This window comes from Elephas maximus, chromosome 8, assembly GCF_024166365.1.
Source record: "Elephas maximus indicus isolate mEleMax1 chromosome 8, mEleMax1 primary haplotype, whole genome shotgun sequence".
NCBI lineage: Eukaryota > Metazoa > Chordata > Mammalia > Proboscidea > Elephantidae > Elephas > Elephas maximus.
The window spans coordinates 1196516-1223803 of record NC_064826.1 but is presented as its reverse complement, the minus strand read 5'-3'; the positions used below and the strand labels follow the sequence as shown (position 1 = coordinate 1223803).

Below are 27288 nucleotides of genomic sequence, written 5' to 3'. Positions count from 1 at the left end.
TAAGTAATTATAAACATACTTATAAAATATAAGAGAGTAACATAGAGAATAACATATTTGAGCAAATAAGTCATTCGTATTTTAATTTTTCTTTGTTGTTATTGGAAACCCTGGTGGCGTAGTGGTTAAGTGCTATGCCTGCTAACCAAAAGGTCGCAGTTTGAATCCGCCAGGCGCTCCTTGGAAACTATCTGGGGCAGTTTTACTTTGTCTTTTAGAGTGGCTATGAGTCGGAATCTACTCGACTTGGCAACAGGTTTTTGGTTTTGTTGTTAAGTGTGGTCCGGTCACTTCTGACGCATACTGACCCTGTGTACACCAGAAGGAGATACAGCTCAGTCCTGTGCCGTCATCACAGTCGTTGCTGTTTGAGTCCATTGTTGCAGCCACTGTGTCAATCCATCTCCTCAAGGGTCCTCTTTTTTTGCTGACGCTCTGCCATGCACGATGTTTTTCTAGATGAAATTTAAACTCTTCCTATAAAGAGTTTTTTTAAATGAAAGATGGGGAAAGGATGGGTATTGCCTTACGATGAAGGCACAAGGAGATAGGGAAAGCCAGGGCCCTAATATTGCTGAAGATTGGAGTGAGGTGGAGAATGTATACTTACACAGAGAAGACCACACAGCCTTAGAACGTTTTATCTCTGCTTTGGGTCTTGAGCAGCCAAGAAATCAGATTTTAAAAAAGGATACATCCCCAAAACCCAAACCCATTGCCGTCAAGTGGATTCCGACTTCTAGTCAGCCCTACAGGACAGACTAAAACTGCCCCATAGAATTTCCAAAGAGTGCCTGGTGGATTTCAACTGGCGACCTTTTGGTGAGCAGTTGTAGCAGTTAACCTCTATGCCACCCAAGGATATGTCCATTCAGTGCTTTTGTCAAAGTCTTTGCCAGGCACTGTAAAAAAAAAAAAAAAAAGGACACCAAAAATCAGAGCAGATCACTGTCTAAAAGGGCTTGGGGGTGGGGGTCAATTTAATTAATGTTTATAGAACTCCCCCGAAGTTTTGTAAGGCAGAAAGTCATGCAATTAACTTTAACACCGGGCAGAGCATACACTGAGTCATTTATTACAGTGCTATGAAAGTAGAATATTAAATAGTTCAATATCATTTTAAACAGAGAAATGAGGGCCTATTTACCCAGATGTGGGGCAAATACAACCAAATTTACTAAGGCCCTTTGTTGATACGAGGTATGGGAAGAAACTTCTCAAAATGCAGTGTGTGTGTGTATGAAATATATACCAAAATATGTCTGTATTCTCCAGTCCCTGGAGAAGGACATCATGCTTGGTAGAGTGGAGGGTCAACAGAAAAGAGAAAGACCTTCAAGGAGATGGATTGACACAGTGGGTGCGGCAATGAGCTCAAGCATAACAATGATTGTGAGGATGGAGCAGGACTGAGTAGTGTTTCGTTCTGTTGTGCGTAGGGTCGCTGAGTCAGAACCTACTTGACGGCACCTAACAACGACAACATGTATGTGAAATACACATGTGAACTCAGTATTATATAAGTGAAGTCAGTATCATATTATTTGTGAAATTAAAGCAATATGTTCTTTTTAAATGCGTTTAGAGTATAGCAGAAGTTCATTCAACAGCAAAACACTGAGTTGGAAAGCCTCTTGTTCTTTATCCCTAAATCTCACCTCATCTGGTTATGTGTACAAACAGGCTGGGAGACCACTGTGTTGAGGCTCAGAATGGAAAGGGATATTTTCATGCTATCTCCGAGATCTCCATAAACAGTTGTATAAGTGGACCCCAGCTTGGAAACTTGTTGATATAAATGAACCTGCCTGGCTGTCCCCAGGGCTGTTCTCAGGCATAGTTTACAGGTCATTTAAACAATGATTTCCTCTACTCTCGCCAAAGCACTCCCTGGAGATGAGGCCTATGGGGAATAATCTTCCCCATCTAGATTGTCTCCAGGGGCACCTTTGACAAAGTCATTACCAGTCCTGGCACTTACATCAGCCATCACAGTGAGAGAACACGTGGTTCAGAAAGCTGTCAGCTGAGACCAGACAACCCCACAATCTGCATACCTTACAGGATTTTGAAACTTATGGCCAACCTTATTGAATTCCATCACGTGAGATGAATCAATTTCTTATATATGCTAGAGAACACAGGAATGGTCCTGATGACCTTTCTGTGACTCTGACATAATTCTCTTTCAGCACAAAGAGAAGGGGCAGAAGCCTTCAAAAATCTGTGCACCATGGATGACCCTGCTGGTTATTTGAAACACCAGTGGCATAGCTTCCACCATCACAGCAACACACAAGCCACCACAGTACAAAAAACTGACAGGTGGTAGTATGTATGATGTTAGCTATAGGTTTTTAGTAGATGCTCCACATCAGGTTGAAGAAGTTCCCTTATTTTTCTAACTTCCTTAAAGTTTTTAACAGCAATAAACCAAAACCCATTGCTGAGTCGGTCCTGACTCATAGCGACCCTATAGGAAAGAGCAGAACAGCTCCATAGAGTTTCCAAAGAGCGCCTGGTGGATTTGAACTGCTGACCTTTTGGTTAGCAGCTGTAGCTCTTAACCACTACGCTACTGGGTTTCCTTTAAGAGGAATAGATGTTGGATTTTATCAAATCAATTTTATGCATCTATTGAGATGATCATAGAGTTTTCTAGTCTGTTAATATGGCTCATTACATTGATTTTTTAAATATTAAACCAACTTGAAGAAAAAAATTCAAGCCTCTAGTTGTGATATTGATGGATTCTATAGGGAAAATGCAGGAAGCATCAAAAGAAGATGGCATATACAGAGTCACTGTACCAAAAAGAATTGGTCAATGTTCATCCATTTCAGGAGCTAGTATATAATCAAGAACTGATGGTAATGAAGGAAGTGGTCCACTCTGCACTGAAAGCATTGGTGAAAAACAAGGCTTCAGGAATTGGTAGAATACCAGTTGAGATGTCTCAACAAACAGATGCAGTGCTGGAAGTGCTCACTTGTCTATACCAAGAAACTTGAAAGATGGCTACTTGGCCACCTGACTGGAAGAGATCCATATTTATGCCTATTCGAAAAAAAGGTGATCCAACTGAACAATTTCATTAATATCACACACAAGTAAAATTTTGCTGAAGATCATTTAAAAGTGGCTGAAGCAGTACATCAACAGGGAACTGCCATAAATTCAAGCTGGTTTCAGAAGAGGACGTGGAACCAGGGATATCGTTGCTGATGTCAGAGGGATCCTGGCTGAAAGCAGAGAATACCAGAAAGATGTTTACCTGTGTTTAATTAACTATGCAAAGGCATTCGACTATGTGGATCATAACACATTATGGATAACACTGGGAAGAATGGGAATTCCAGAACACTTAATTGTGCTCATGAGGAAACTGTACATAGATCAAGAGGCAGTTGTTCCAACAGAACAAGGGGATACTGTGTGGTTTAAAGTCAGGAAAGGTGTGCATCAGCATTGTATCCTTTCACCATACTTGGTCTGTATGCTGAACAAATAACCCCAAAAGCTGGACTATATGAAGAAGAACAAGGCATTAGGATTGGAGGAAGAGCCATTAACAACCTGTGCTATGCAGATGACACAAACTTGCTTGCTGTCTTAGGCTGGGTTCTCTAGAGACGCAAAACCAGTAATGCTTATAAATATATAGAGATTTATATCAAGGAAACAGCTCACACGATTGCAAGGGTTGGAAAGTCCCAAGTCCTTGGATCAGGACAGAGTCCTTTCCCAATTCACGGAGCCACAGAAGCTGGTGAACCCAAGATGAGCAGGTCAGACAGCAGGGCTCCTGCTCACAGGTTGTGATGGTTGAGGAATCCCCAAGGTTGGCAGGCAAGACCAAAAGGTTTCTGCTGAGTCACTTAGCTGCAGGGGCTGGCGAACCCAAGACAGGCAGATCCAGGAGGACTCTTGCTCACAGGCCATGAAGATGGGCGAATCCCAAGATGGACAGGTAAGCTGCTAGCTCAAGTCCCAAGAACCAGAGGTCAGACAAGAGACAGCTGCTGGATCCAGAACAAGCCAACAACCTTTATAAGGCAAGCAGGAAGAAAGTAGGTGGCAGAAGGTGAAGAAATGAAGGCTGAGGGGGGCAGTGAGCTGCCACAGGCCCCACCCCCACCAGTACCACTCAGCAGATTCCATTATAGGAGTGATCACATATCAAATTTTGACAGGGAAACGATCACGACATTGTACAGCTGCCAAAATGCTGAGAATCATGGCCCAGCTAAGTTGACACACAATCTTAACTATCACACTTACTGAAAATGAAGAGGATTTGAAGAAATTACTGATGAACGTCAAAGACCACAGCCTTTAGTATGGATTATACCTCAACATAAAGAAAATAAAAATCCTCTCAATTGGGCCAGTATGTGACATCATGATAAATGGAGAAAAGATTGAAGTTGTCAAGGATTTCATTTTACTTGGATCCACAATCAACACCCATGGAAGCAGCAGTCAAGAGATCAAAAGATGCATTGCATTGGGCAAATCTGCTGCAAAAGACTTTTTTAAAGTGTTAAAAGCAAAGATGTCACCTTGAAGATTAAGGTGTCCCTGACCCAAGCCGTGGTGTTTTTACTCACCTCATATGCATGCAAAAGCTGGACAATGAATAAAGAAAACTGAAGAACTGACACCTTTAAGTTATGGTGTTGGTGACGAATATTAAATATACCATGGACTGACAAAAGGATGAACAAATCTGTCTTGAAAGAAGTACAGCCAGAACGCAACTTAGAAGCAAAGATGGCTAGATTATGTTTCATATACTTTGGACGTGTTATCAGGAGTGATCAGTCCCTGGAGTAGAACTTCATGTTTGGTAAAGTAGAAGGTCAGCAAGAAAGAGGAAGACCCTCAATGAGATGGACTGACACAGTGGCTGCAAGGATGGGCTCAAGGATAACAATGATTTGTGCGGATGGCACAGGACCAGGCGGTGTTTCGTTCTGTTGTACAGAGGGTCACTATGAGTCAGAGCCAACTCGATGGCACCTGACAACAGCAACACATATACATCTACTTTTCTTGAGAGAGCTTTGCTAGTTAGTTGAAATTTGCCCACTTATATAAACTGTCAAATTTATTGGCATAAAAAGTTGTTCACAATATTATTTTACTTTAAATGAATATAGGATCTGTAATAATTTCACCTCTCTCATTTCTGATGTTGATTGCTTGTGTCTCCTTTTTTCTGATTAGCCTGGCTAGAGGTTTATAAATTTTTTTGATCTTCTCAGAGAACCAGCTTTTGGCTTCATTGATTTTCTTTATTCTTTTTCTGTTTTCCATTTCTTTGATTTTTTCTCTGATGTTTATTATTTCCTTTCTTCTGCTTACTCTGGCTGTCACTTTACTTTTATTTTTCTCCTAATTTCTTAAAGTGGAAACTGAAGTTGTTGATTTGTGGCTTTTCTTCCAATATAAACAGTTAGTGCTGTAAACTTCCTGCCAAGTACTGCTTTAGACCTTGAGTTAGGTGGATGGAGGTGACGGATAGTCCAGACTAGGCTGGTTCGTGCGAAGAGATGGAACAGGAAGGATGGAAAAAGGTCACTTATGTACTTGGATGTATATTGTTGTTAGTTGCTAAGGAGTCAGCTGTGACTCATGATGATGTTACATATAACAAAGTGTTGCCTGGTCCTGTGCCATCTTCATGAGGGATATATAGTGAGAGATACTCCATGAAAGAGGGGTCCTTCCAAAGACTTAGGATCAGGGAGAATTCAGAGAAATGCAGGTCATTTGACATAGCTGAACATAGTGATAGTGTAGCTGATAACATAGTGATACTGTATGGTATGTAAATAGTATAGCTATATATAGTTACAGGAAGTAGAGCAAGGGATCAACCTGGAGGAGGAGGGGCCAGATAATTAAAAGGCTTTGTCCTGAAGGTAATAAGGAGCCAGTGAAGGTTTTAAGCAGATGAGAGACATGATATTATTTGCATTTTATAAGATCACTTTGGCAGCAGTATGGAGTGGAAGCAACTATAATCAAGAAAAACAGAAATAGTCTGATAGTAATTTTTTTTTTTAATCCAAATGAGAGTTGGTGGTTGCAGTGGAATAAAGAAAAGTAGACATACTAAAGTGATAAGAGGTAAAATCAGTGTGGAAATTGGTGATTGACAGATATGTGTGGGGAAGGGCACAAAGAGTCCAATGGGTGGCTAGTGGTACCATTCAGTGAGACAGGGAACACAGAAGGAGGAACAAGATGTTGGCAGGCTGGAAGTAGGGTAGGAATGGGGTCAGGAATGATTTCAGTTAGGGACACGTTGAGTTCAAGGTGCCCATGAACCATCTAAATAAAGATACATAGTAGGCAGCTGTGTATGTGGATTTGGAGCTGAGGAGAGATACCTGTCCAGGAGATAAATTTGCAACCACCAGTAAGGAAGACTGAAGAATTGGTAAAGAATGTTGAATATACCATGGACTGCCAAAAGAATGAACAAAACTGTCTTGTTAGAAGTACAATCAGAAAGCTCCTTAGAAGCAAGGATGGTGAGACTACGTTTCACATACTTTGGACATGTTATCAGGAGGGATCAGTCCCTGGAGGACATCATGCTTGGTAGAGGGTCAACGAGAAAGAGGAAGACCCTTAGTGAGATGGATTGACAGTGGCTGCAACAGTGGGTTCAAACATTGCAACGATTGTGAGGGTGGTGCAGATGGTGCAGGAGTGGGCAGTGTTTCCTTCTGTCATACATAGGATCACTATGAGTCAGAACCAACTTGATACTGAAGGGACTTCCTATGTCTTAATTCAAGCTGGGATTTCAAAGGTGGCTTAGCATTTGGGGGAAAATTACTACTTAGGATGGTAAAAGGGCAAATGTTGAGATAGGATTAGGCTGGAGCAGGGCTGGTTGCCCGCCCCTGCCAGCACATAAACCAAAACCAAACCCAGTGCCCTCAAGTCGATTCCGACTCATAGGGACCCTATAGGACAGAGTAGAACTGCCCCATTGAGTTTCCAAGGAGCGCCTGGTGGATTTGAACTGGCGACTCTTTGGTTAGCAGCCATAGCACTTAACCACTAAGCCACCCCAGCACATAGGCCAGGGAAAAGGTCAAGCAGGACAGAGAGTAGAATAAACAACCTGACCCATTGGCGCTGGTTCAACCATAACCCACCTGGAGATGAGATGGGAATGCACAGGCTCTGTGGGGCAAAATGCTCCAGCTGTGGGGTAAAACTAACTGAAATGTTCTACGATGTTACCAATAAACTGTTGAGGTAGAGCCTGCAGGACTCCACAGGCGCAGAGCACATGCAAAAGAAGTAAGAGCAATGGCTGTTTGTCCTTCCTGTGCCTGCAGAAGGTGGCACTGTGGCCAAGGGACCCAGTGCGCCTGCATCACATCCCATAATGAGTTACGTCAAGCGGAACCAAACGACCTCCATCTTGAAGAAACCCTGTGTGCACACGTATATTTGCATAACCCCACCACTTCTCAGGAATCTCCACCCTTTCACCCCCCACCCGAAAAAAAAAAACCTCATGAATAGACATCAAGACCCCTCCTCCTCGAAACCCTTAAATACTTGGCTCTTAGGCAAATAGGAGAGACAGTCTCTCTGAAGGTTCTAGCCCTTACTGTCTCCTTTTGCTAGCTGCTGACAAAATTAATTTGCTTGTGTGACTCCAGACTGCCTGAACAGTCTTACTGGGAGGTGCCAATCCTGTTGGGTTCAACCAAGGTAGGGGCCTTGGTAACAGTGTCTCTTTTTATCAGTGGATAGGAAATATAAGTGGTCATCTTTTAAATTCTTAGTGGTTTCTCATATTCGTAAGTACTATTACATTCTTACGGAGCCTTTCTGGTACAGTGGGTAAAGTGCTTGGCTGCTGGCTGAAACCACCAACACTCTGCAGAAAACGATGTGACAGTCTACTCAGATTTAGCCTTGGAAACCCTACGGGCATGTTCTACTCTGTCCTATAGGCTCTCTGAGTCGAAATGGACTCGACTGCAGTGGGTTTGGATTCACACTCCTGCTCAGAAAGGGCCCTTTTCAGAAAATCTGTCTACGAGCTGGGTTGGGCTGTGTTGCTGTCGATTCCCAGGCTGTCAGCTGCTCCGTCTGCCTCAACTCCAATCTGCCTCTATCATTGCAAGCAGCTGACTGAGCCTTTTCTGAATTTCAGGCTCACGTGGCACACCAGTGGACTTGGCGTGCACTCTGGCGTGTTCCGCCAGTTTGGACTTATAGATGAAGCCCTTGCCGCAGTCACCGCAGGAGAAGGGCCGCTCAGGCCTGTGGATGCGCTGGTGCCTCAGCATGTGGGCCCTTTCCCGGAAGTTCTTACTGCACTCGGGGCAGTGAAAAGGTCTCTCCCCCGTGTGCAGGCCTTGGTGGCTGAGCAGCTGCGCTTTCAGGCGGAATCTTTTGTCACACGTGGGGCACTGGAAGGGCTTCTCGCCTGTGTGCGTCCTGACGTGTTCCACCAGCTTGGACTGCTTGGCAAAGCCCTTGCCACACTGGCAGGAGAAGGGCATGGCGCCGCTGTGCAGGCGCTGGTGCGCCTTCATGTCGGCCTTCACCCGGTAGCACTTGCCGCACTCCGGGCACGGGAAGGGCCGCTCCCCCGTGTGCAGGAGCTGGTGGCTCTGCAGCTGGCCCTTCAAGCGGAAGCTGCGGTCGCACTCGGGGCACGGAAAGGGCTTCTCCCCACTGTGCACGCGGAGGTGTTCTGTGAGCTTCGACTGCCGTGTGAAGCCCTTGCCACACTGGCCGCAGGAGAAGGGCCTCTCCTCGCTGTGCGTGCGCTGGTGGGCCTTCAGGATGCCCTTGAGGCGGAAGCTCTTGCGGCACTCGGTGCACTGAAACGGCCGCTCTCCGCTGTGCACGCGTTCGTGCTCGCGCAGCTTGCAACGGTGGGCGAAGCCCCGGCCACACTGGGTGCACGAGAAGGGCCACGGGCCCCAGTACCACCGTCGGTGGACGCGCAGCTGGAAGTGCGTGTCATACTCAGGGCCCAGGAGCGGCCTGTCGCCAGAGCCAGGACGCTGTGCCCTCGGGTGCATGTTCCTGACACAGGCCGCACAACAGGCGGCCTTGTCCATGCTGCGGGCTTGGCCGAGCCCCGGCGGTCTGCTTGTCCCAGGAAGCCCGCGGCCACAATCCTTGCAAGATGAGGACACGTCCGAGTCCCGCCTCGTGCCTGCGCCAGTATCCCAGGCTATCTCCTTCCCCAGGCATAGCCCCGGGGGCACAGCCCCTTCAGCGGCCGCCGGCCTTGGGTGCCCCTGCCAGGAGGCCTGTCTGCCTCTCCTCTGTGGAAAGCGTGGGCCACGCTGGGGGACTAGCCTGGAACTCTCAGCCCGGGGCCCGTGGGGGCCGGAGTGCACAGCTGCCTCCGGGCACCGGGCTGGGGCTTCCCACACAGGCGTAGCCAGAGGCCGCTGCAGACCCAGCTCCAGGGGAAAGGCCGGGCCACCCCCTAGCCGACACCACCTGGCCTGCGTGCCCACCCCTGCAAGGCTCTGCCCACTTTGCTTCTCCCCGCACACGTAGCCTGGGGCTTGGTCCCTTCTAGGCGCCTCCCTGGAGCTGTGTGCGGTTGGAGGTGGCCCCGAGATGTCGCTTCCGTGGGATCTCCTGAAGGTGTCAATGGAGTCAGGTGGGAAGGACCCCTCTTCCCCTTTTCCTAGTAAGGCTCCAAAGGAATACTGGCTGTGCGGAGGTTCTCGACGGAAACGCCCTTGACTTTCTTCTGCCTTCACAGCTTGCCAGCACCCTGAAACTGGAAACGTAAGTTTAGTCAGCATTCCTGTCTACACCTTGGTACAACCAAGAGTTTATGTCGCCAGTGCCCCCGAACACCCAGCCACATGCATTTCTGGACCTCGTGGCAGGAAGATGCAGGCCCATGTAGAGCCTGACTGTGGACCTGCCCGCATGGAGCCCCACTGATGCCCCCAGTTGACTTTCTCAGGCCATACTTTGATACTTCCAAGAATCCAAAAATCTAGACCGCTCCCATCATGCCAGGAAACAAAAGAAGAGAGCTCATGTTTCAGCACGCAGACATAAAAAGCAGCCTCCAGGGAAGAAGGAAGCAGTTGAGGTCACAAGGCTCCAGGTAACCAGCGGTTGATTTTATGGTTTCCCAACCACTGGTAAGAAGAGCTTAGTTAACTGAGCCCTTACTGTGTGCCAGGTGTCATTTTAACACTTTTCATACATTTATCCATTTAATCCTCATGACAATCCTATCATGCAGGTACTTTTATTATCTTCATTTTACAGATCAGGAAACTAAAGTACAGACAGGTTGGATAACTTGTCCAGGATCACCAGAAGAGGTGAGATCCAGGCTCACCCTCCAGAGCCTACATTTCTAACCAGGGGCACTTCTAACTGCCAGGATTAGAATATGGTAGTGGTGTCAGTCACCATGGAGTTGGTTCCCACTCACGGCAGCCCCAAATGTACAGAGTAAAACTGCTCCAGTAGGATTTTCAAGGCTGTGACCTCTCAGCAGCAGATCCCCAGACCTGTCTTCCAAGGTGCCTCTGGGTGGATTCGAACTCCAACCCTTCTAGGACTTAACCATTTGTACCACCCAGGGACTTCTCCAGAATATACCAGATGGCAAGCCTCATCCCAGCGGAACAGGAACACAAGACCTGAGAATGGGAACTGAGAAACTAAATGTGGTATCTTAAGGGCCAGACCCTAATTTTTTTTTCATTTTGCTTTAAGTGAACGTTTACAATTCAAGTCAGTTTCTCATACAAAAACTTATACACAAATTGTTATGTGACCCTAGTTGTTCTCCCTACAATGTGGCAGCACACTCCTCCTCTCCACCTTGTATTCCCTGTGTCCATTCAACCAGCTCCTGTCCCCCTCTGCCTTCTCATCTCATCTCCAGACAGAAGCTGCCCACATAGTGTCATGTGTCTACTTGAGCCAAGAAGCTCACTCCTCACCAGTATCATTTTATGTCTTATAGTCCAATCTAATCTTTGTCTGAAGAGTTGGCTTTGAGAACGGTTTTAGTTTGGGGCTAACAGTGAGTCCAAGGGCCAAAACCTCTGGGGTCCCCCCAGTCTCAGTGAGACCACTAACAGACCCCAATTTCTTAATACTCACCCCGAAACAGCTGTCCTTCAAAAACTGCATCAAAATGCATATTAGCGGAGGAACAAATTATGTTTTCAGATTTCTGGGATTCTCCCCGATTCCTGAAGGGCTCTCTGCCCTGTTCAATCCAGGATATTAGTTCCGGTTTGGGAATTCCACCACCTGCACAGAGAAGTCAGACAAGGTATATGGTTTCCTTGAGCACTAAGTTTAAAGCACACCAGCTTGTTTCTAAACTTCTCCAAATTCACTCCTGCGGCAATGTATGAGAAGAGCTGTCAAAACATAGGTCAGGCTGCTGGCTCATGGGCTGCAGAGGCTGATAAATCCAAGATCAGCAGGTGTCTTAGTCATCTACTACTGCTATAACAGAAATACCACAAATAGATGGCTTTAACAAAGAGAAATTTATTTCTTCACAGTAAACTAGGCTAAAAGTCCAAATTCAGGGTGTCAGCTTTACGAGAAGGCTTTCTTTCTGTCAGCCTTCTCATCAATCTTCCCCCAAACTAGGAGCTTCTCCACGGAAGGACCCCTGATCCAAAGGACTCGCTCTACTCCTGGCACTGCTTTCTGGGTAGTACGAAGTCCCCCCTCTCTGCTCGCTTCCCTTTCCTTTCCTTTTTATCTCTTGAGAGACAGAAGGTGGTGCAGGCCACACCCCAGGGAAACTCCCTTTACACTGGAACAGGGATGTGACCTGGGTAAGGTTGTTACAATCCCACCATAATCCTCTTTAACATAAAATTACAATCATAAAATAAAGGACAATCACACAATACTGGGAATCATGGCCTAACCAAGTTGACACACCATGACAGCAGGTAAGAAGGCAGGCTGCTGGCTTACAGGCTGCAGAGGCCAGCAAGCTTTGCCAGAATGTCCATATATATTGGATACAGGCCACATCCCCAAGGAAACTCTTCTTAAAATTGATTGGCTGATTATATCAGATCACATCATGAAAGTGATTACATAAATCACAAAAGGGAGGATAACTATATCATTACAGAACTGCCAAATTACATCATTACATAAGTGCTAAACCACATAATTATATAACTGCCAAATGACTGAGATTCATGGCTGAGCGAGTTGATACACAGCCTTAACTGTAACAGTCCACCCCTTGTCAACTTGGAACCTGTACCCATCTCCTTAAACGATACATAATCTGTAAATAAAGACAACTGGACCAGTAAGCAACATCACCATAAACAGAGAAAAGATTGAGGTTGTCAAGGATTTCATTTCACTTAGATCTACAATTGCTTATTGGTCCAGTTGTGAGGATTTTTGTTTTCTTTATGTTGAGGTGTAATCCATACTGAAGCCTGTGCTCTTTGATCTTCATCAGTAAATGCTTCAAGTCCTCTTCATTTTCAGCTAGCAACATTGTGACATCAGCATAACTCGGGTTGTTAATAAGTCTTCCTCCAATCCTGATACCCTGTACTTCTTCATATAATCCAGCTTCTCGGACTATTCACTGAGCATACAGGTTGAATAAGTATGGTGAAAGGATACAATGCTGACACACACCTTTCCTGAGTTTAAGCCATGCAGCATCCCCTTGTTTTGTTCAAATGACTGCCTCTTCATCTATATACAGGTTCCTCATGAGCACAATTAAGTGTTCTGGAATTCCTTTGCAATGTTATTCATAATTTGTTAGGATTCAAACAGTCGAATGCCTTTGCATAGTCAATAAAACACAGGTAAACATCCTTCTGGTATTCTCTGCTTTCAGCCATGATCCATCTGACATCAGCAATGATATTCCTCGTTCCATGTCCTCTTCTGAATCGAGCTTGAATTTTTGGCAGTCACCTGTCAAGGTACTGCTGCAACTGCTTTTGAACGATCTTCAACAAAATTTTATTTGTGTGTGATATTAATGACATTGTTCAATTATTTCCACATTTGGTTGGATCACCCTTCTTGGGAACAGGCAAGTGGTTGGCCAGGTAGCAGTCTTCCAAATTTCTTGGCATAGATGAGTGAGCACTTCTGGTGCTGGATCCATTTGTTGAAACATCTCAATTGCTATTCTATCAATTCCTGGAGCCTTGTTTTTCACTAGTCTCTTCAGTGCAGCTTGGACTTCTTCCTTCAGTACCATCAGTCCTGATCATATACGCTACCTCCTGAAAAGGGTGAACATCAACCAATTCTTTTTGATATAATAACTTTATGTATTCCTTCCATCCTCTTTTGATGCTTCCTGCATCATTTAATATTTTCCCCATAAAAACCTTCAATATTGCAACTCAAGCCTTGAGCTTTTTCTTCAGTTCTTTCAGCTCAATGCCAAGCATAATATTCCCTTTTGGTTTTCTAACTCCAGGTCTTTGAACATATCATCATAATACTTTGTCTTCTCAAGCCGCCCTTTGAAATCTTCTATTCAGCTCTTTAACTTCATCATTTCTGCCTTTCACTTTAGCTACTCGACATTCAAGAGCAAGTTTCAGAGCCTCTTCTGACATTCACTTTGTTCTTTTCTTTCCTTCCTGCTTTTTAATGACCTCTTGCTTTCTTCAAGTATGATGTCCTTGATGTCATTCCACAACTCATCTGGTCTTCGGTCACTAGTGTTCAATGTGTCAAATCTGTTATTGAGATGGCCTCTAAATTCAGGTGGGATATACTCAAGGTCATGATTTGCCTGGTGGGATGATCCAAACCTTCATTCCGGAAGGGTCTGGACCATTAGTAGTCATGACAGAATTGCGTTTCTGTAGTTTTCCATTGAGTTTAATCACAGGACATGGAGTACTAAGAGATGTCCTAAGGAATCTTCTGTATTTGAGACGTACTCTTTTTTTTTTTTTTGAAAGTAGCCTTAAAAAAATTTTTTTTATTGAACCTTAGATAAAAGTTTACAGAACAAACTAGTTTCTCATTAAACAGTTAGTACACATATTCTTTTATGACATTGGTTAACAACCCCACGACATATTAACACTCTCCCTTCCTGATCTTGGGTTCCCTATTACCAGCTTTCCTGTCCCCTCCTGCCTTCTAGTCCCTGCCCCTGGGCTGTTGTGACCCTTTAGTCTCGTTTGTTTTATGGGCCTGTCTAATCTTTGGCTGAAGGGTGAACCTCGGGAATGACTTCATTACTGAGCTAAAAGGGTGTCCGGGGGCCATACTGTCAGGGTTTCTGTCTGGGGGCCATACTATCAGGGTTTCTCCAGTTTCTGTCAGGCTAGTAAGCCTGGTCTTTTTTTGTGAGTTAGAATTCTGTTCTACATTTTTCTCCAGCTCTGTCCAGGACCCTCTATTGTAATCTCTGTCAGAGCAGTCAGTGGTGGGAACTGGGCACCATCTAGCTGTACTGGACTCAGTCTGGTGGAAGCTGTGGTAGATGTGGTCCGTTAGTCCTCTGCTAATCTTTCCCTTGTGTGTTTAGTTTTCTTCAGTCTTCCTTGCTCCCAAAGTAGTGAGACCAGTAGAGTAGCTTAGATGGCCGCTCACAAGCTTTTAAGACCCCAGATGCTACTCACACCAAAGTAGAATGTAGAACATTTTCTTTATAAATTATATTATGCCAATTGAGCTAGATGTTCCTGAGACCATGGTCCCCACAGCTCTCATCCCAGCAATTCAGACCCTCAGGGAGTTTGGATGTGTCTATGGAGCTTCCATGGCCTTGCCTTGTACAGGTTGTGCTGGCTTCCCCAGTAAGAGACATACTCTTTTTTACCTCCATTATGCAACATCAATCCAGTTTCCCCTTGGTAATCAGAGTTATTCACACCAGCAAATATTGTAACTCACTTCTTTGCCTGCTGATCCAGGGGCATGAGAAGCCCAAAGTGGCCAGGTAGCATTCTTAACTTCCAGTTCAATGGAATCCCTACTGTGTCTCCAGGTGGGTGCACTCCTCCCCTTAGAACTAAGACTTCTAGACTCACAGAGCATAGGACTGCGGGGTTAAGAAGCAAGAATTTTGGCAAATGGGTCACTAGGCACGATACTGAGTGGTGCCAATCACATCTCCACCCCTTGATTTTTGGGACCGTGAATCCTGGCTATGGAAGAAACAACATTACATACTGGACATTGGTTTAAAGCACATACATCTTCCTGAAGAACACTGCCCCAACCCTGCAAAGTGTTGTCACCTAGCTAGCACTGAAATTGTGTTTTTAGAAGGTTATTCCATCATTCTATCAAGCCAGATACTTCAACATGTTGGGAAACATGGTAAGACCAATGAATTCCACGAGCATGGGCCAACTGCCATACTTCATATGCTGTAAAGTGAGTCCCCTGATGCAAAGTGATACTGTGTGGCATACCATGACAGTAGATAAGGCATTCTGTGAGACCACGAATGGTAGTTTTGGCAGAGGCATTCTATGCAGGGAAAGGAAATCTGTATCCAGAGTGTCTATTCCAATAAGAATGAAAAGCTTCTCTTTCCATGAGGGAAGTGGTTCAATATAATCAACCTGCCACCAAGTTGATGGCTGATCACCTTGAGGAATGGTGCCAACACTTAGTTTTGGTCTCATCTGATGGCAAATTGGGCATTCAGCAATGGCTGTAGCCAGGTCAGCCTTGCTGAGTTAAAGTCTATGCATAGCCCCCATCCCTGCCACCATGGCCACTTTTTCATGAGCTCATTGGGCAATGACAGGAGTGACTGGGGAAAGATGGTAACTGGTTTCCACAGAAAGTGAAATCCTATCCACTTGATTTTTAGAAACCTCCTCTGCTGAGGCCACTCTTTGGAAAGCATTCACCTGAAACCAGATATCTTCGTTTCTTTGGCCCATTCAGAGAGTTTATCCACATAACTCTTCCCTATACCTCCTTGTGTCCAATTTTCCAATCTTGCTCAGTCAATTCCCTGACCATCCAGACAAACCATTGTCCATAGCCCATAATCAGTATACAGTCGCACCTCTGGCTATTTTTTCTTCCAAATGAAGGGAACAACCAGGTGCATTGTTTGGAGTTCTACCCATTGAGTGGATTTCCCTTCAGAGAGGTCCCAGAAAGGGGCTGTAGTGCTGCTCCTGTCCACTTTCGAGTGGTGTCTGCATATCGCACAGAGCTATCTGTAAACCAGGTACGAGTTTTCTCTTCCTAAGTTAATGGATCATAACGAACTCCCCATGAGGCCATAGGTGCAGACTGGGAGAGGGCAGGTAATGTGACAGAAGTGGAGGCTATGGGCATTTGGGCCACTTCCTCATGCAACATAATGGTGCCTTCTGGTCCTGCTCAAGCCTGGTCTCGTATATACCACCTCCATTTAATGACGGGGTGCCACTATGCATGTCTGACTTTATAGCTCTGTGGGTCAGACAACACTCAGTTCATGATGGGCAGCTCAGGCTGCATGGTGACTTGGTAGCCTATGGTTAAGCATTCAATCTCTACGAAGGCCCAGTAACAAGCCAAAATCTGTTTCTCAAAAGGACGGTAGTTACCTACAGAGAATGGCAGGGCTTTGCTCCAAAATCCTAAGGGTCTGCGCTGTGATTCACCAATAGAGGCCTGCCAAAGACTCCAAACAGCATCTCTATCCGCCACTGACATTTCAAGCACCACTGGATCAGTTGAAGCATATGGCCCAAGTGGCAGAGCCACTTGCATGGCAACCTGAATCTGTTGCAAAGTCTTCCCTTGTTCTGGGCCTCATTCAAAACTAGCAGCTTTCAAATCATTTGAAAAATAGGCTGGAGTAACACACCTAAATGAGGGATATGTTGCCTCTAAAATCCAAAAAGGCGCACTAGGCATTGTGCCTGCTTTTCAACTGCAGGAGGGGCCATATACAGTAACTTATCCTTCACTTTAGAAAGAATATCTCGACATGCCCCACACCACTGGACCCCTAGAGATTTGACTGAGGTAGAAGGCATCTGAATTTTTGTTGGGTTAATTTCTCACCTCTAGCATGCAAATGTGTCACCTACCAATTAACACCAGAATCATTGACACATGTTCCTTACTAGGTCCAATCAGCATAATGTCATCAATGTAATGGAGCAGTGTGATGTCTTGTGGGTGGGAAAGGCACTCAAGATCACTGCAGACTCAATTATGACATAGGGCTGGAGAGTTACCGCTGAGGTAGGACACTGAAGGTGTATTGCTGGCCTTGCCACATGCAGGCAAAATGCTTCCAGTCTTCCTTCGAAACCAGAATCGAGAAAAAGGCATTGGCCAGATCAACAGCCGCATAGCAGATGACATGAAATGTATTAATTTGTTCAAGCAAAGAAACGACATCTGGAACAGCAGCTGCAACTGGAGTCACCACCTGGCTAATTTTTTGGTAATCCACTGTCATTCTCCAAAATTCATCTGTTTTTTGCACAGGCCAAATAGGCAAATTGAATGGGGATATAGTGGGAATCACCATCCCTGTATTCCCCCCAGGAATGTGGTATTGCTTTTGATTTACTACTTTCCTAGGTAGGAGCAGGTCTAATGGCTTCTACTCGGCTTCCCTACCATAGTTGCCATAGTTACTCCACTTGTCAGAAATCCAGTGTGGCGGTGCTGCTGGTTGCTGAGTATATGCATCCAGTTGTGCACTCTGGAACCGGGGAAATGCCTACAGCATGAGTTGGGACCCGCTGGACCCACTGTGGGCAAACCTGAACTAAAACTCCATTAATGACTTTACTTCTACGTGACTCCACTCTGACTGGTGGGCCACAGTGACGTTTTTGGTCTCCAGGAATTAGTGTCAGTTCAGAGTTTGTGTCCAGTAATTCCTGAAAAGTCTGATTATTTCATTTTACTGAATGAACACTCACTCTTGTAAAAGGCTATAGATCTCTTTGGGGAGAGCTGGGAAAAAGATTAACAGTATAAATTTTTGATAGGGTAGTGGGGTCCTTTCTCAAGGGAACCTGGCCTCCCTTTCTTTCAAGGGGTTATAGGCCTATAAACTGGCTCCAGTCTGGGAACTGATTGAGGGGACATGACTCTCTATTCTGGCAATTCAAATGAGACTACTGTTCACTTGACCTAGGATTCTTCTGCTTTTACAGTTCAAGTAAATATTTAATAGATTTCCCACCTATTTTACTTCTAGGAACACTATGACTAAGTAGCCAACACCATAAGTCCATACAGGTCAGAGTATTCTGATTACTGCTTGGACTCTGCTGTCCAGTACAGTAACCACACCCACTTTGTCTTTGTTGACTGAGTGCAACTACTTGGCCCCCACCACCAAGGAGGTGAATCAGCCCCATTGTAGTTAGGTGTCTGAATTAAGTTAAGGCAGTTCCCACTGTTAAATCTGACATACATAAAATAGCAATCACAGCAGTCTCCAAGGATGTTGGGGCTTCCTTCACGAATTTTTTCCTCACCATTGTAATAAAAGACTTGTCCTCTGAGCACTCCAGTGTGGGTCTGTGGGTTTAACCTGATAAATCCAGTCTAACATGTCAATTTCCCTAAGCCTTCTGATACCTTCTTCTACAGTGCATGATGGCAGGTCTAGTACTTCAACCTGATTTAGTGTAGGCCACTACTTAGTCCATGCTTCAGTGAACCAACCAAATAAACTTTTATATCCATTCCTAACCTCTCCAGCCAAAACACTGAATGAAGAATCTGTGATTAGTGGGACCATATCAGTAAACTCAGACTGATTCAACTTTATGGTCCTTGCACCATTAATAATCCCTCACCTTTAACAGCCATTCCCACACATATTCCCCAGGTTTCTATTTGTACATATTAGAAAAGTCAAAGCGGTTCTTCTGGAGTGTAGCTTATCTCCCCCTGGGTCATATTTTGTACTTCAGCTTTTGAAGCTTGCTGGGACTTAAATCTAGTTATAGTTCTAGAAGCAAAAATGGGTGGTGGGGATGTGTTCTGAGAACATTTAGCAATGTCGTGTAAGGCATCTGCCTCAGGCAATGCCCCCAGCAATGACTCAGATGTCTCAAAGGCTCTTCATACATGGCTGGGTTAATCTCATCAGATGGGGGTAGAGGGGCTAATGGTTTTATTGGGGAGGTTGGCTTAGCAGACAAAGAGGGAGTAATCTCTTCAGATGGGAGTGACAGAGCTGGCTCTGTTGGCAACATTGATTCAACTGAATTTAGGCGCTCTGTGTCCCCTTCTCAAAAAAAGCAAACCTGTTGCCATTGAGTCGATTCTGATTTATAGTGACCCTAAAGGACAGAGTAGAGCTGCCCCATAGGGTATCCAAGAAGTAGCTGGTGGATTCGAATTGCTGACCTTTTGGTTAGCAACCATAGCTCTCAACCACTACGCCACCTGGGTTCCTCAGCTTCCTGATTAATTGCTCTTATGTCCCCATTCCAAGTTTCAGGATCCTGATTCTTCCCAATCAATCCCCTTCCCCTCACTTTAACTTCAGACACCATTTGAGTTGGGATTTCAACTGGAGTTGTAATTCAGCCACTCTTACAATAAGACTGTGGATTTGGTTTTTGGTAATATCAGCTCTGTTACAAGAAATAAGGCTTTCTTTTTCAGGGCACGAGTGGCAACTTTGAGGTTGTTTATATGGCGCTTGAAGCTGTGACCCTGAAGCCCTGAGCTAATCTCTTTCTTTCACTTCTTTGTCTAGCAAAAGCAGTACCAACCAGCCAACTTCTTTATGCTTCTCATTCTGATAAAATTGTAGAAAAGTATCAAACATGTGATCACCCAGAGCCTCGCCTCTCACCAATACTTGACCTATTGGTGGTGATATTTTGCATTTTTCTATTGCCACCTCATGCCATGGATTAGTAGTGCCCTCTTCACTACTGGAAGTGGAGTCCTTGACATCTTTAAGACTAACCAGACTTGAGAACCAGTTTTAAAAACTCATAATTTTGTCTTTCTAGAACCACTCTTGATACTAAATGTCTTAGGCTGGGCTCTCTAGAGAAGCAAAACCAGTGAAGCATAGATATATACATATATATTCATAGATTTATCCACGAAAATGGCTCATGTGGTTGAAGAGTCTGGTAAGTCCCAAGTCACGTGTTAGGCTGGAGTCTTCTCCTGACTCATCTAGCTGCAGGGGCTGATGAATCCAAGCTCTGCAGCTAAGATGGCAGGCTGCTGGCTCAAGTCCCAAGAACCAGAGGTCAGATGATAAGGAGCTGGAATCAGGATCCAGAACAAGCAAAAGCCAGCAAGCTTTGCCAGAACATCCATACATATTGTATGCAGGCCACACCCCTGAGGAAACTCCCCTTACAACTGATTGGCTGATCACATCATGTAGATGATAATATTATGTCACAAAGTGGAAGATAACTACATCATTACATAACTGCCCAATTATATCATTATATAGCTGCCAAACCACTGAAAATCATGGCTCGGCCAAGCTGACACACAGCCTTAACCATCACATAGTCTACAGGTTTACGCAAAGAGGAAAACTGCTCACATATCATAACAGTGCTTCCTAATCTATCTGGACCTGTTGGGCCAGTTGCATTGTTTTAATTTTGCTCTGGTCCCCTTGTATCTCACAATGCTGCATTTCGTCATGGGTTTAATAAACTCACTAGTATTTTGCTCTGGGAATGGTGGGACAACCCATCAGATAATTGGAAATATCATGGGAAGAAGGGGTATAAAAAAAATAAGAACTAGAATGAATGTTGTAGGAAATTTCAAAATAGGTAGGCTCCAACTAAAACATTCTCAGAAGTACTTCTAGTGACAATGCTAATCACAACATATGTCACGGTTGAGTTCTGTTCAGAACAGGAGTTGCAATGAATGAAAATAGTTACAAGATTCTCTTATATTTGACTCCATTCCCCAAAATCCTCACAACTGGACCAATAAGCAACATCATGATGAAAAGAGAAAAGACTGAAGTTGTTAAGGATTTCATTTCACTTGGATCCACAATCAACACCCATGGAAGCAGCAGTCAAGAAATCAAATGACATATTGCATTGGAAAAATCTGCTGCAAAAGACCTCTTTGAAGTGGTAAAAAGCAAAGGTGTCACCTTGAGGAATAAGGTGCACCTGACCCAAGCCATGGTATTTTCAATTGCCTCATATGCATGTGAAAGCTGGACAATAAATAAGGAAGATCAAAGGATTAATGCCTTTGAATAATAGTGTTGGTGAAGAATACTGAATATACCATAGACTGCCAGAGGAACGAACAAGTCTGTCTTGGAAGAAGTACACCCAGAATGCTCCTTAGAAGCAAGGATAGCGAGACTGTGTCTTACATACTTTGGACATGTTATGAGGAGGGGTCAGTCCTTGGAGAAGGACATCATGCTTGGTAAAGTGGAGGGTCAGCGAAAAAGAGGAAGACACTCAATGAGATGGACTGACAGGCTGCGACAATGGGCTCAAATACAGCAACGATTGTGAGGATGGCACAGGATGGGGTAGTGTTTTGTTCTGTTGTGCATGTGGCCACTATGAGTGGGAACAGACTCGACAGCCACTAACAGCAACAACAGCGATCACCATAAGAAATGTTTGCTCTATGTACTTTCAAGTAAAAAACACAAAAACATAAAACTGTCTTTTTTTCAATAATACATATATTTAACAGAACTAAAAGTATGCTTTGTAGATCACTAAAGGGTAATTAGTAGACAGTCCAGATTCCTCTTTAGCCCTCTGAAATCTGATCTCAGCCTCAAAAGAATTTGAAGGCTGCTCTCATGAAAAAAAAGAATCACTACCTTTTATTTAAATGCAAACACCAATTCTCAATCTTCATCTGGGCTAAACTCCCAGCATCTTTTAAAACATAACTATTTTTCCAAAAATAAAGTTAACAAAACCTTAAGACTCATATGATGAAAACTACAAAACATTGAAAAAAACTTTTAAAGTCCTAAATAAATGGAAAGATATCCATGTTCACAGACAAAAACAAGTAATATTGTCAAGATGGCAATACTTCCCAAACTGATCAAAGAATTCAACGTAATGTCTATCAAAATGTCACCTGCCTTTTCTTTTCTTTTGCAGAAATTGACAAACTGATTATAAAATTCATGTGGAAATATACCAACTCAAAAAAACCCATTGCTGTACAGTCGATTCCAACTCACAGTGACCCTACAGGACAGAGCAGAACTGCCCCACAGGGTTCCCATGGCTGTTAATCTTTACGGAAGCAGGCTGTCATAGCTTTCTCCCAAGGAGCAGCTGGTGGATTTGAACCGCCAACCTTTTGGTTAGAAGCTGAGCCCTTAACCACTGCACCACTGGGGGCTCAAACTAACCAAACCTGTCTTGAAAAAGTTGGAGAACTCGCACTTCCTGATTTCAAAACTTACTACAAAGCAACAGCAATCAAAACAGTCTGGTACTGGAATAAGAACAAACACAGATGAATGGAATAGAGCTGAGAGGAGAATAATATACAGTCTTACCACACTGACATACTTGCTTCAGGTTTTTTAAAGATATGAGACATTCCAAGTTTAAGCCTCTATATATCCCACTCTCCAAAAGTAATCACAACCAGAATTTGGGGTTTATCATTCTCATGGATGTTTTCATTTTTTAAATACATACATACGAATAAATATTTTATTAGTGGTTTTAAATTTTGCATAGACCATACTGTATCACACTGCAACTTGCTTTTTTCCCCTCAAATTATGTTTTCAAAATTTCTCCATGCCGTCTCCATGTCACACCCACAAAGCTGAACTGTTCTCACCTAGGGAAGCAAGAGTCTCATAATTGGCTCTCATTACGTGCTTGTAAAGGTCCTTCTGCCAGGCCTCCAGATTCTGCCACTCTCGCTCGGAGAAATAAACAGCAACATCCTCAAACGTCAAAGGTAACTACAATCATAGACACAATACATACAGTCACAGGTGTTTCCAAATGACCCCAGCTCTTTCTCATCACTCATTTAAGAGACTTCTGTAGTAGACACTGTTTTGTCTGTTCAGCAGCCTCTCTCTTAGGGAACGGCTCCTCCCCTACTCATCATGTGGTTCCCCGTTAGCCACTGTAATCCTCTCCCTGTTCCTCTCGGCCCATCCAGTTCTATATGCACATGCTGTTGGGTGCCGTCAAGTCAATTTTCGACTCATCGTGACCCCATGTGTTAAACAGCGGCACTGCCCCACAGGGTTTTCTAGGCTATAACCTTTATGGGAGCAGATCACCAGGTCTTTCTCCTGTGGAGGCATTGGGTAGGTGTGAATCGCCAACCTTTCAGTTAGTAGCAAGAGCTTAACCGTTGTGGAAAGCTTTTCCCTTTTTAACACAAATGGAAATAAATTACCGTGTAACTACATTCACTTAGTATGTCACAAACGTCTTTCCAGGTCAACATACACAGGCGCATGTGGTTTTTTCCCAAGTTGCATTATATTCCACGGGTAGATACACCATGGAGACCTGGTGGCTCCGTGGCTAAGAGTTCGGCTGCTAACCAAAAGGCAGGCAGTTCAAATCCACCAGCTGTTCCTCGGAAACCCTATGGGGCAGTTCTACTCCGTCCTATAGGGTCGCTATGAATTGGAATTGACTCAACGGGAGTGGCTTTGGTTTTGGCTTGGTTTAGATATACTACAGGTTAGTCAGCCATACCCAACTGAAGAGGCATGAAAAACTTTCCATTTCCTTTTCAAATGACGATGTTGTTCTGGTATGCTTTCTTACATAATAGTGTTTTTCCTTCTGTAGGATAAAGTCTAAAAGAAGGAGATACTAAATCAAAGGGTATAAACATCTTCAGTTTTAACAGATACTAGATTGCCTTCTAAAAATAATGCAGCACTTTATACCCTTGCCAGTAATGTAAGATAAACCCTCCTGTTCCTTTTCACCTTTGCCAGCATAAGATGTTCTTAAAGCTCTTTTTTTTTTTTTGCTAATGCGAGTAAAAAATTGTGTTTTATTTTAATTCGCATTAATTTGTGAGGCTGAGCATCCCTTCAACTTTTCCTTGGCTTTCTGCGTTTCTTTGTGAATGTCTGCTCACATCCTTTGCTCAACATTCTAGCAGCCTTAGTATCCGAATGAGCTCTTCTTATATTAGGGTTAATAACCCTTTGGCTGGCAAATATTTTCTCAGTTTATCGCTTGTCTTTTGATTTCATCTTTTGCCAAATAGAATATTTTGATCCTTTTATTTAGTTAAATCTGTCAGTCTTTTTTACACTGTTTCCATGTTTTTCTCTCATTTAAAACAATGTTCCCATATCAAGGCTATACAAATATTCTGCTAAATTATGTTTTTTTACATTTAGATTTGCAATTCCCTACAAGAGATTGGAATCTTACTTCATTTACATACATATGTATAGCCAACCATACAACACCATCAAATACATTGTTCTTTTTCCTCTAAATGAAATATCAACTTCCAACAACTGCAAACATTAAATTTTTGTATGTATGTGAATCTCTATATTCTGAACTCCGTGTTGTTGCACTATCTATATGTATTTGATTACAGTACTTAAGCAATGTTGTATGGAGCCGTGGTGGCACAGTGGTTAGGAGTTCAGCTGCTAACCAAAAGGTTGGTAGTCTGAATCCAGCAGCTTCTCCTTGGAAACCCTATGAGGCAGTTCTAGTCTATCCTATAGGGCCACTATGGGTCAGAACCAACTCCATGGCAATGGGTTTTATGCATTGTTGTACCTGCAGGGCAAGTTCCCCCTCCCCCATTCTTTTATAAGCTGTTGTTATCAACTGCTGGAATATTTATTCTTCCTTGTAAATTTCAAAATCATTCTGTCTAGTAAGAACTATTAAAAAAGTACACTGGGATTCAGTTTGAATTGCATTATATTCGTATGTGCATTCAGGAAACAACGACGTCATCTAGGGACATGGTATGTCACTCCATTTATTTAGGTCTTTCATGATTTTCTTTATTAAATGTTCTGAATCTTTTTATTGACTTTATTTCTGGTATTCTGTAGTTTTCTAACAATCGTAAATGGGATCACCCCACTAGTATTAAAATAAGTTATTGATTTTTGAAAATTTATTTTGAATCCAATTAATGTCCCACGTTTGCTTATCAATCTTAATAAGTTTTTGGTGAGATACAATCATTATAATCTTCAAATAAGAATAACTTCCCCTTCTTTTCTTAAAGTATAAACCAAAAAAAACCCAAACCCGTTGCGGTGGAGTCGATTCCGACTCCTAGCGACCCTATAGACAGAGTTGAACTGCCCCACGGGGTTTCCAAGGAGCGCCTGGCGGACACCGCCTTCATTCCCTAGTCTTGCTGCATTTATCAGAGCCTCTCCTGTGGCTTCAGGGTTAGCGCCCCGGCTCGGAAGGCTTCTCTCATTCTAGGCTTGTAAGAGATGCTCTCCTAACGTTCCGTAGCTTTTATTGCTTTATTAGAAGGAGGTCTTTACCCGGGACTGACTCCTGCGTATGGTATGAGGAAGGAACAGAATTAGTTTTACAAATGGATAGTGAGTTGTCACAACTTACTGAACAGGCTGTTCTTTTGCCATTGATCAACCAAAATGCAAACATGCGCGACCTTCCATCACCTCCCAGCTGCCTCAGTTTACCCCGTGTGGCTGCCCCCACCCATGCACACGTGCTGTTTGGTACAGCGCCCTCTAAAGCGCCAAGGCCCCACTCTTCAACACGACAACCACCGCCGTGCGCACCGCCTAGGTTTTCCGGCCTCTTCTCGTCCTTCTTGCTTCTCACACTCAGAACAAACTTCAACCCGTCGGCGGTTCGACCCCAGACCACCCCTGGGGCGCCGCGGCCACCGGCTCCATCAGGCCCGGTCCTGTGGATCCCGTCGCACCCCAGACCGCCCGCCCGGCCTCCGCCTCGCCCGGGCCGGGACCCTGCTGGCCGCGAGGCACCGGCGTCTCGGCGCCCGCTCCTCACCGTCCCGTCTTACCGGGGCCGGCCGGGCCATGTCCTCTGCGCTCCCGCCCGGCCCTGAGGAAGGGACCGGCGCCTGCTCCCGCCCGGCCCTGAGGAAGGGACCGGCGCCTGCTCCCGCCCGGCCCTGAGGAAGGGACCGGCGTCTGCTCCCGGCCGGCCCCGCCCCGGTCAGGCCGTCCCCACAACCCCCCGCGGGCCCGGCCGCACGACACACGCTGGGATTGGCCGCCAGCGGCTCGGCTCCCACAGCGCCGCCTGCGGGCGGGAGGAGTAAGAGACGTCCAGGCTCAGCCTTAAGTGTCTCTCTCCGCCTGGGGGTCCTTGGTGAGCGTCCTCGTGAGTGCGCGACCTTCAGCCTGCGGCAATTTGCCTGTCATGGATCCTGGGACTGTCCTGCGGCTCCACAAGACTTTGGGGTGGGGAGACCCAGGGAAAGGGCCACTTCCCTCAAAGCTGACCTCCATTCCGAGTAGACGGCACACACACCAACACAACAGGCAGAGAAAAAGGAGCCTGCGTGGCGCAAGCGGTTTGGGATTGAAGGCTAACCTAGAAGTTGGCGGTTGGAACCCACTCTGCGACTCCGCGGAAGAAAGACCTGGCTAACTGATTACAGCCAAGAAAACCTTATGGAACAGTTTTACTCTGTAAAACAAGGGGTTGCCTGTGTCAGAATCAACTTGATGACAACTGGTTTAAGCAGAGGGAGAGATGAAGAGTGTGACACGAAGTAAAACAGGGAGGGAAACGGAGAAACTGAAAGGGTAAATGGAGACGGAGAGAGAAAGATGGAGATGGAGAAAGCTAATTGACAGAAAGAAGAGAGAGAGAATAAAGTGAGCGGCAAGAGGCTACAAAAAAAAAAAAACCATTGCGGTGGAGTCTATTTCAACTCAGAGCAACCCTATAGGACACAGTAGAACTGCCTGTTAGGGTTTCCAAGAAGCACACCTAGTGGATTCAAACTGCCAACCTTTTGGTTAACATCCGTAGCTCTTAACTACTACACCACCAGGGTTTCCAGCAGGAGGCTAGTCCCCCAAAAATCAGCTTCAAACCAGAATGAACTGATTTGAAGTCCTGCCTCAAACTCTATCCTAGTAATATTTTATCCAGGTCTTAGGCTAAGGAAATGCAAGTGGAAAGGTGGGTAGCTTGGGGAAGGTATATATAAGAGACATAGTCCCTGTGTAGATATTGCCTGACTGTGTGTATATTTGTGACTGCCATAGACTCGTAAAATGTGTTATTAGGTGCTGTGGTTCTGACTCCTAGTGACCTGTGATGGTTAAGATTGTATGTGAAC

The 27288-nt window shown here is 44.6% G+C and overlaps 1 protein-coding gene across 2 annotated transcripts; it reads right to left on the bottom strand.

Moving 5' to 3' along the window:
- Positions 1-77: 77 nt before the first annotated feature.
- ZNF786 (zinc finger protein 786) lies at positions 78-26150 on the bottom strand. Of its 2 annotated transcripts, XM_049894181.1 has the most exons (5): positions 26091-26138; positions 25996-26055; positions 22810-22936; positions 11149-11301; positions 78-9793 (listed from the first exon to the last, which is right to left on the bottom strand). In XM_049894181.1, the coding sequence occupies exons 2-5, from the start codon at positions 26011-26013 to the stop codon at positions 8136-8138; spliced, it is 1956 nt and encodes a 651-aa protein (XP_049750138.1). In that variant the 5' UTR covers positions 26014-26055; positions 26091-26138; the 3' UTR covers positions 78-8135. The 2 variants fall into 2 exon arrangements, with proteins under 2 accessions (XP_049750138.1, XP_049750137.1); XM_049894180.1 differs by having other exon boundaries at positions 25996-26150.
- Positions 26151-27288: the final 1138 nt, after the last annotated feature.

Bases quoted from the DNA above. Each gene is read 5' to 3' on its own strand.
- ZNF786 (XM_049894180.1), bottom strand. The intron at 11,302-22,809 runs GTGAGAACAGTT...TTCTCTGTGCAG, and splicing joins TGAGACTCTTGCTTCCCTAG to GTGGTGGAATTCCCAAACCG. The intron at 9,794-11,148 runs GTGAGTATTAAG...TTACGTTTCCAG, and splicing joins TGAAGGACAGCTGTTTCGGG to TTTCAGGGTGCTGGCAAGCT.